General features: G+C 40.7%; 1 protein-coding gene across 1 annotated transcript in view; it reads left to right on the plus strand.

The window, feature by feature from the left end:
* The window catches only part of TDRD9 (tudor domain containing 9), an 85,698-nt gene extending 75,790 nt beyond the window's left edge, over positions 1–9,908 (plus strand). Inside the window, exons 30-31 of the mRNA XM_029239270.1 lie at positions 6,836–6,908; positions 8,177–9,908. Coding sequence (XP_029095103.1) covers positions 6,836–6,908; positions 8,177–8,278 — 175 coding nt within the window. The 3' untranslated portion in view covers positions 8,279–9,908. The remainder of the gene's footprint in view (positions 1–6,835; positions 6,909–8,176) is intronic.
* Positions 9,909–10,326: the final 418 nt, after the last annotated feature.

Here is a 10,326-nt window from a genome sequence, read left to right on the forward strand (position 1 = left end):
GGGAAACCACAGTGGGCACCTCAGGGGGAAAGGGAGGGAAGGGGCCTGGGCTGTGGAGGCTGAGAGGCTGTGTGGAGAGGACCAACTTACAGGAGTGGGCCCCGCTGTCGCGCTTCCCCCTCCCCCTCTGACACTTGCTGGGCTCTCCGTTGGCCAAACCCAATCCGATTCCCTAGGACAGGGGCTCTCATTGGTGCAGCCCGTGAGCCCAGGTCAGCCTGGACAGCTCAGAGGAGGCCGAGAAGGGAGGACAGACATGGGGGAGGAGCAGACAGAAGGCTCCCGGCACATCCAGTCCTGCGTGAGAACAGGGAGCAGTGGACACCTTTCAGAAAGGTGTTAGATAAACAGAGCTGCCTTAGCCATTGTGATAAAGGCTGAAAATATTTTTACGTGAACTTTGTGTTGAAGTTTAACATACATACAGTGCACAGGTCATCTCAGTGTGTTTGCACGCAGTGAATGTGCCACGTGACCAGCAGCTGAGGGAAACTGTGTTATAAAACATAAGAAGTGCTCATAAAGCTAAAAGAAATCACCCAAAATGCATATGGGAAGGAGCGGCAGGTCACGAAATTGGCAGATGCTCCCTGTTCTTACACAGCTCTGCTCCCAACAGCACAGGACGCCTTCTCGCCAGGAAGGACCAGTCACCTGGTGCTCCTTTGCCTCTCCTTATCCCCTCTCTCTCCACCCCCGACGAGGGTGGCCATGTCCTGACTTGCTGTGCTCTGGGTAGGTGGGGGTTAGGGTAGCAGTTCAGTGGTTTTAGTAAGTTTGCGGACTTGTGCTAACCATCACCACAACTCAGCTTTACAACAGTTCTGTCATCCCCAAAAGTTTGCTTATAAATACCTTAGAACAGTTGTGGTGATAGTCACACAAATCTATAAATTTACTAAAATTATTAAATTGTGTACTTAAATTAATTAGTTCTTGGTACGTACCTCAATAAAGCTGTTTTTAGAAACACAAGTTCTTAACGTTTGTCAGCAACTCCTATTCCTACCCCCACTCTGGGCAGCCACTGAGCTGCTCTTGGTCTCCATAGATTTGCCTTCTCTGAAAATTTTATATAAATGGCATAATGTTTTTTTAAAAAAAAATCTGGCTTCTTTCATTGAGCATAATATGTTTGAGGTTCATCCGTGTTGTAACATGTTTGTTCTTTTTAACAACTGAATAATACTCCACTGTTTGTCTATGCCACATTTCCTTTATCCATCCATTCACCAGTTGATGAAATGGTTGGATTGTTTCCAGTATTTGGCTGTTATGAATAATGCTACTCTGGAAAGTCATGTAAAGTCTTTGAGTGAACATATATTTTCTTCTCTCTCGGGTAGATATCTAGGAGTAGAATTGGTAGGTTGTATAGTTTATGTTAATTTTAAGAAATGGACAAACTGTTTTCCAAAGTGACTTGCGTATTACATTCCCACCAGCAACATATGACAGTTCCAGTCTCTTCACATCCTTGCCTGCACCTGGCATTGTCAGTGTATTTTTTGTTGTACTTAATCTAGTGGAGTTATGGTAGTATCTTATTATGGTTTTAATTTGCATTTCCTTAATAACTAATGATATAAAAGATCTTTTTATATCCTTATTAACCAGTCATACACCTTTTCTGGTGAAGTATCTTCAGATCTTTTCCCTGTTTTTTAATTGGCTTGATTGTCATCTTACTGAGTTGTAGAAATTCTTTATAATGCTATAGCTAAAGGTCTCTTCCGAATTTGCAATTTGCAGATATTTTCCCCATCACACAGCTTGTCTTTTCATTTTCTTAATGGCATATCCTAAAGAACACGTTATTAATTTTGATGGTGTCCACTTTAGCTTTTTTAAAAAAAATTTTATGCTTTTGATGTTATATCTGAAAAATCTTTGCTAAACCCAACTTCACAGAAGAGTTTTCTTTCTCCTCTGTTTTCCTCTAATTCTTATATTTACTTATGGTACTGAGGTCTTTGATCCATTTTGAGATGATATTTGTATATGGTGTGACGTGTAAGAGTCTTAAGTTCATTTTTTCACATATGAACATCCAGTTGTTATAACATCATTTGCTGAAGAACTGTCTTTTCCCCCTCTGAATTGCCTTGGCACCTGTCAAAAATCAATTGGCCATAAATGTAAAGATTTATTTTTGAACTTCCCTATTTTCTGTTGATTTATGTCTGTCTTTAATAGAAATTGGGTAGTGTTAGTCCTCATATTTTGTTCTTCTTTTTCAAAGTTGTTTTTTTTACTCTTTTAGATCCTTTTACTTTCCATATAAAATTTAAGATCGTCTTGTTCATTTCTACAACAAACCTTGCAGGGGTTGTGATGGGGATTGTATTGAATCTGTAGATCAGTTTGAGGAGAACTGCCATCTTAACAGTATTGAGTTGTATAATGCACTGAGCTGGAATGTCTGTTAGATATCCTTTAATTTCTCTTAACACTTTTTATGGTTTTCAAGTGTGCAGTATTTTGTTAAATTATTTCTATTTTAGTCTTTTTGATGCTATTATGAATTTAAATTGTTTTCTTTATTTTTGCATTGTTCATAGCTAGAAATGAACAATTGATTTTTTTTTTTTTTTTTTTGGCGGTACACGGGCCTCTCACTGTTGTGGCCTCTCCCATTGCGGAGCACAGGCTCCGGACGTGCAGGCTCAGCGGCCATGGCTCACGGGCCTAGCCGCTCCACGGCATGTGGGATCTTCCCGGATCGGGGCACAAACCCGTGTCCCCTGCATCGGCAGGTGACTCTCAACCACTGTGCCACCAAGGAAGCTCGATTTTTATATATTGATCTTTTATCCTGTGACCTTGTTAAACCTGTTTGTTAGTGCCAGTAGTTTTTGTAGGTTCTTTAGGATTTCCTGCATACAGGATCATATCTATGAATAAAGACAGTTTTACTGCTTCCTTTCCAATCTGTATGCTCTTAATTTCTTTTTCCTGTTTTATTATACTGGCTAGAACCCTCTGTATTGAGCTGAATAGAAGTGGTGAGAACATACATCTTTGCCTTGTTCCCAGTTTTGGGGAGAAAGCATCGTTTTTCACTACTAAGTATGTTAGCTGCAGGTTAGCTGCAGGGTTTTTGTAGAGGCTCTTTATCAGGTTGAAGGAGTTACTTTCTATTCCTAGTTTGCTGAGAGCTTTCATAAGGAAAGAATGTCACATTTTGCCAAATGCCTTTTCTGTGTCTGTGAGATAATCATGTTTTTTTTCCTTTGATTTGTATGGTATATTACATTAATTGCTTTTTGGTTGTTAAAACTAGCCTGCATTCCCGGGCTGAATTCCACATAGTGTGTAATTCTTTTTATAAACTTGTTTTATTTTTATTTATTTTTAAAATTTATTTTTATTTTTGGCTGTGTTGAGTCTTCGTTGTTGCATGCGGACTTTCTCTGGTTGCAGCAAGTGGGGGCTGCTCTTTGTTGCAGTGCGCGGGCTTCTCACTGCGGTGGCTTCTCTTGTTGCGGAGCTCTAGGCGTGCAGGCTCAGTAGCTGTGGCTCGCAGGCTCAGTAGCTGTGGCACACGAGCCTAGTTGCTCTGCAGCATATGGGATCTTTCCGGACCAGGGCTCAAACCCGTGTCCCCTGCGTTGGCAGGCGGATTCTTAACCACTGCGCCATGAGGGAAGTCCCTATAAACTTGTTTTATAGCAAACAAGTTAAAGGTTTTTAATAGGTTTTTGCTAAAGATTTTTCATCCGTGTTCATGAGGGTTATTGGTTTCACAAGATATCACAAGTTTTCTTGTGATATCTTTGTCTGATTTGGTATCAGAGTAGCACTGGCTTCATAGAATGAGTTAGGAGGTGTTTCCTGCTATTTTCTGAAAGAGTTTATATAAGATTGATATTTCTTTAAATATTTGATAGAAATTACTAATGAAATCATTTGAGCTTGGACTTCTCTTTGTGGGGGGATTTTAAATTACTAATTTCTTGTGTTTTAGGTCTGTTCAGATTTTCTTTCTTCTTAAGTCAGTTTAGCTTAGCTAAAGTTTATTAATTCTGTTGACCCCTTTAAAGAACTAACTTTTGGTTTTGTTGATTTTTTTCCCCCCTAGTGTTTAACTTTGTTCTGTTTCATTGATGTTCACTCTCATAATGATTATTCCCTTACTTCTGATTGCTTTGGGTTTAGCATGCTCTTTTTCTAGTTTCATAACTTATAAGCTTAATTATTGTTTTGAGACCTTCTTTTCTGTTACAGACGTTTAAAGCTATACATTTCTCTCCGTTACTGTTTTTGCTGCATCCCATACTTCTTGATTTGTTGTATTTTGATTTTTATTCTTTGTAAAATATTCTCTAGTTTCCCTTGTGATTTCTTCTTTGATGGGTTATTTAGAAGTATATTGTTTAATTTTCAAGTATTTTGGGATTTTTCAGCTTTTTAAAATGTTGATACATAATTTATTTCTGTGTAGGTATTATACATACTTGGAATGATTTCAGTCTTTCAGAATTTCTTTTAAAATTTATTGAGACTTGTTTTATGGCCTGGCATACAGTCTTTCCTGGAAAATGATCCATGTTCACTTGAGAAGAATGCACGTCTGTTGTTGGGTGGGGTGTTTTGTAGATGTTGGGTGGATTGAGTTGGTGTTCTAGGACTCACTGTCTTTGCTGGTTTTCTCCCTAGTTCTGTAATGTTGAAACTGGGATATTAAAATTTCTAACTAATTATTGAGTTATTTCTTTTTTCAAGTCTGTCAGCTTTTCTTTTATGTCCTTTGGGGCTCTGTTAGACACGTTTATGTTTATAATTTTTGTATCTTTCTGATGTATTAGCCCTTTCGTCATTATGAAATCTTTTTATTCTAGTAATATTTCTTGTTTTAAAGTCTATTTTGTCTGATATTAATATAGCTACTCTGGCTTGGTTTTGTTACTGTTTGCATGGCATATCTTTTCCTATCCTTTTACTTATAACCTATTTGCATCTTTGAATTTTTATAAATGATTTTTCTGCCCTATTCCTGCTCTCCTCTCCTTTGGGACTCCCATTTTACATGTGTTTGTGTACAATTGATGTTGTCCCACTGATCTCTGGTCATTTTTCTTCAGTCCTTTTTCTCTCTGTTGTTCAGATTAGTTAGCTTCTATTGATCTATCCTTAAGTTTACTGATTCTTTATTTGTCCATCTCACACCTGCAGATTTTGGTCTCCTACATAAGGAATTTTCCATTTTAGTTATTGTACCTTTCAACTCTAAAATTTCTCTTTGGTTCTGTGTATAGTTTTAAATTTTTATTGAGATTACCTTTGAGTCATTGCCATCATATTTTCCTTTATTTCTTTAAACACAGTTTGCTTTAAAGTCTTACCTGCTAAAACCACATCTGAGTCCACTCAATCAGCTTCTGTTGGCTGTTCTTTTTTTATTCCTGAGTATGGGTCACACATTCCTGTTTCTTCACAAAATATCTCATAATTTTTGCTGAAAATTGGGCATTTTAGATAATGTAGTGTGTTAATGTAGGGTTTTGATTACTCCCTGCAGAATTCTGCAGAATCAGTTTCCCCACCATGTTGTAAGGCCATTAATGCCTGTTTTTTTAATTCTCCTTTTTATTTTTCAGCCTGGCTTGTTAGGGGTCATCCTTGTGTCTGCATTGCTTAGTGCTCAGCCAATGATTAGTGAGAAGTTGTGCTTAAATACCTAAGTCATTAAGGCTTCTGCCCTCTGCTGGTGGGTCTCTGTGTGGGTCAGGTAGTACATCCAAAGTTCAGGCAGTTTTGAAATCTGGCTTTTATTTCTTGCCAGGGCTTTCCTGTGCGTGTATGCCACCTTCTAGTCGGCCAGGGCTGTGTGGCAGGCCAGGGGCCTTCGTAGGTCTCTGCTGCACGGGTGTGCGCAGCTTCTCCGTCAGCTAGGGAGTGTGTGGTGAGCCCGACTAGCCTCTGCGGCACTCGTTTCCAGGATCTCCCTCTTGCATTTCTGGATTGTCAGCTGGTCTGCTGCTGGCCCCAAGCAGGACCAGGGCAGAAGGCTCCCAGAGCTGTGGGCTTTCTCCATTTATTTCCTACTGAGGTTGCCATTTTTACTGACAGTGCTGCCAGGCATGAGGGTTTTTACCCTCTGCTCCAAATCAAGTAAATTCAGTCTGGCAGTGAAGATGCCTGTTTTCACCCTGGGAACACTAGGGTGCCAGGTTGAGCGGTGGGGTGGGTGTGAGTGGTGGGTGGGAGTAGCCCCAGGCATGAATTCCACAGACTCCACTGTTGTTACCTGGAGTTCAGCAGTTTTTCGTGAATGAATGCTTCCGAATTTGCTTTTGGTTAATATCCAGAGTCTTCAGGCATGGTTTTTGGACGATTTTGTCTAGTTTTATAGTTGTTTGGGGGGGTGGTGCAAGATTTGCAGACTTCTTTACATTCTTATTGCTAGAATTCTCTATCTCTGCCTTTTTAAGCTGATGACATTTCCAACTTGTCATGGCTGCTTAAGAATAAATGGTATAAAAGATCCTCTTACATTTCCTAGAACTTGGCTCGGTAACCCAGGCGACGTGTGGTAACGGAGCAGCTCCACTGGTTACTAGGGGAACACAGAAAACAAGGGTCAGTCTTATGGACCCACGTTGCTCCATTTTTTTTTGTTTTTGAATGTATAGGGGGTTAAAATATTCTCTGATCATAATTACGTAAATTTTGACCTTTCAGAAACTTATTGGAGTTACAATTCTGAGGGAAAGTACATAGGATTTAAGTACAAAGTACATAGGATTTAAATCTCATTTTAAAAATCACAGTAGTGTTTTCAATTGCTAACGTATAATTAAGGTGACTTAAACTCTCTTTTTTTTAATTTTAGTTTGTTCTGTCCATTGAAACCAAGAGAGAAGATTGTTCCTAAGTGGCATGAAAAGCCATATGAGTGGAATCAGGTGAGTGAGAAATAGGTGGCCATGTGAGCAGCCTACCACCAGGATTGATGAGAACAGAACTCTTGATGGATTCAGGGGCTCCAACAGGGTTGGTGGAGGATGCCCGGGGAGCAGAGGGAGCCTGGCGGCAAAGTGCGTGGTTCTTTGGTTAACGGGGCAGGGTCACAGGCCACACAGGCTGTTTCTGGATAGTATACTCTGTGTAATGTCTTGGTGAAAAATTAGACCTCAGGCTAATTATCCTTTAATTTTGGATAAAACAGGTATGAGTGTTTGGATAGGGTACATTGGTTGTTGTTGGAGTGGCTTGGAGACATCCACCTTCTCACTGTGCCCTCATATGGCAGAGAGAGTGGTGTCTCTCTGGTGTCTCTTCTTATAAGGGCATTAATCCCATCCTAATCCCATCATGGGAGCCCCACCGTCATGACCTCATCTAACCTGAATAACCTCGCAAAGGCCTCATCTCCAAATATCATCACATTGGGGATTCAGAAGACACAATTCAGTCCATAGCAGTTGTGAAGTAGGGCACGGCCCATATGGGGCACCTTGACATTTCCTGTCTGTAAGATTTAGAGTAAAATGTAACTTCAGGAAGGGAACTCAGGGAGGAATTTGAAGCTTTAATCCTAGAGCCAAGGATGTCTTTATAAATAAACCAGCTGGGGCACTAGTTCCTCATTCCTTGGCAGTGGAAGTAGGCTACCACCCCTGGAGATGGTGTTGTCCCACTCTGAGTCTGGAAGTTACTTCTGCTGCGGAATGTTCCTTCTCTCCATGTGCTCCATGACTGGTTTCCCCTGTTAGAGCCCTGAGGACCAGTCCCTGGAGCCAGCTCCATCATGTGCACAGAGCTGTGCCCCAGCCACCTCTCCTACAGCCTCCATGGGGGTGTTTGAAGCTAATAGCAGGGCTTAATTGGAAAGCAGAATTTCATTCTGAGGTTGATGTGGTTTAGAAAACTTACATGCTTTAATGCCTCTGTTCACGTTTACTGTTCACAGTTACATAGGAAGGAATGTATGGGAGATTTCTGGGTAAAGATTGCCATATTATTAGGATGAATTTAAAGATGAAATAGCAGATATATAGTATTTATTGTTGTGAGAATAGAGAAGCATTCTGTAAATATTTTTGGAAAATTAAAAGAGTAGTTTCTGCCATCTTATGTGTCTATGTATATGTGTGTGTATAATTTTATTTGTTTTACTTTATGTCTAGAAAAGTCCCATTGCAGAGCCTGACTGGTCCTTTTGCCCCGACAGGTTGATCTGAAGCTGGTGATGGAGCAGGCGGACCGGGAGAGCAGCAGAGGGAAGAACACCTTTCTGTACCAGCTGCACAAACTGATCGTCCTCAGGTCCTAGACGGGATGCAGGCTGTACCCAGCCCTCCTGGGGGCCATGGAGGCCTGTTAAAGACTCCACCCGCAGGCTGCCTCCCTCTGTCCACTCTGTCTGAAAGGCCTTCTCGGTCCCAGTTCCTTTCCTCTTCGGATGGTGGCTGGAAAGTGGTATTTCTGTTCAAGTGAAAGATTGGGAAAAGTCTAGTCTTTTCTAGAAACAGAAGATCACTGTATTAATAAACACTTTGGGAATAGTTATTCTGAAAGAAGACTTCATTTGGAAAAAGAGCTGTATTTTGCTTTCAATTTACTAAGGTAAATATAAGTGGCTAATTTTTCATGTAAGGTTCTAGAACATGCTTGTATGTTCTATTTTGTTACACTGGTTTAAACCTGGGGCACAGGAGAAACCAGGGCTCCCAGTGTACCACAAGGGGAAAGCTGTGTGTTTTTTCAAAACCATGTGCCATTTTCTAATTTTTTTTCCATGAAGGAAAATACCTAATTTTGGTAAAACTACTTCAGTTTTGTATATTTTAGGTTTCTACTTAAGTTAAATTCTTAGTCCACATTTTGGAAATTAGAGAGATTACCTGGTCACTAGTATATCTATGTTAAAACAATAAAAGCATTAGACTAAGTTTGTTTCTGACAGTTATTAGTCAGAGGAGATTAAAAGGTATTTCATTCTGAAAAAAATCCAAATTTCTAAAACTTATAAAGGAATATAGACTTCTTTTTAAAAGTCAACTTTTGTCAGACAGGGTTTCACCAGAAAAGCAGAGCCACTGTAAATGCAGCAGTAAATGAGATCTGAGTTAGCTCTTACACGAGCGTGACAGGAGCTGGAGTGAAGGTCTGGAAGGGCCAGTGGGCGGATCGGAGAAATGGTCCACCTGAGCCGGCTGCTTACAGGCGGACAGTTTGAGGCTTGTGAGAGCACACATATTTGGTCGGCAACGTGGGGTCATGACCAGGAGCTCATGTAGAGAACTCGAAAACCACCCCGTCTAGGGGAGCTTCTGTAAACTGGGGGCCTGGCCAAGGGCTGTGCTGGGCCGGCAGCCAGGAAGCACGCTGGATGCTGAGTGTGCCGGCAGCAGCGGCTGCACCCGACACGACCGTCTGAGCACATGGCCCCCACTTCACCTGTGCCCCAGTCTTGCTCAGCTGCTTCTGAGGCAGCCCAGAGCAGAAGCATTCCAGTGGGGGGTTTCTGGGGAATGCGCTTCCCACCTTTATGCAGGAGGTGGTGCTACCAAGCTAGCAACACACCATCCTTTGTTCAACTTTAAGGTTAAGATTTCACCTGCCTTGTGAAAAGAAGCAGGATATTTTGACCCTGCTGTTTGCTTTTTGCTTTGCCAGGTGGAAGTAGTTAGCCCATGTCTGCAGAGTGAGCACATTGTGGGGTTAGCAGTGCAGGAGGACAGACCTGAGCCGATGAGCACCCGTTCTGCTTGTTAGCTTTTGAATAAAAGTTCTGTGAATGGTTAAAAAATTAAATAGTACCAAAAGGCTTGTTTAAAAAAAGAAAAAAAAATACAGTTTTTTGATTTCTCTGGTTCTCACCCTCAAAGAAAACCATTCTAACTCTTACCTGTTTTGTTTTTTGGAATTGCCTCCATCTTGATAAGTACTTTATTAAGTAAATTATGCTTTTTCATGATTTCCGCTTTAGTCATTAATTAATTGCTGCTATAATAGATGAAGATTGAGCTCTTTCCATCTTTCTGTACCTTATCTTCCCCATCCCTCATACAGTCACGTCAATATTGCTGGTTAAATCAGTCATCAGTCTTTATAACATTAACTTTGTAAATATTATTTTCTGCAAAACCAGGTAGTGTATTTGATGGCATCTCCTTCCACATCACTTTAATTTAGAGGGTAATTGCCTTGCTTTTCATGTGCATAATTCTCTAGTCACATACTTTTAAACAGTTGTTTATTCTTAGAAAGTTATGTATTACTTGCTAAGTAAGTAACTTTATTTAAAAAGTTACTTAGGGGCTTCCCTGGTGGTGCAGTGGTTGAGAGTCCACCTGCTGATGCAGGGGGCACGGGTTC

The sequence above is a fragment of the Monodon monoceros genome, unplaced genomic scaffold (genome assembly GCF_005190385.1).
Source record: "Monodon monoceros isolate NGI ecotype Baffin Bay Population unplaced genomic scaffold, NGI_Narwhal_1 Super_Scaffold_21, whole genome shotgun sequence".
NCBI lineage: Eukaryota > Metazoa > Chordata > Mammalia > Artiodactyla > Monodontidae > Monodon > Monodon monoceros.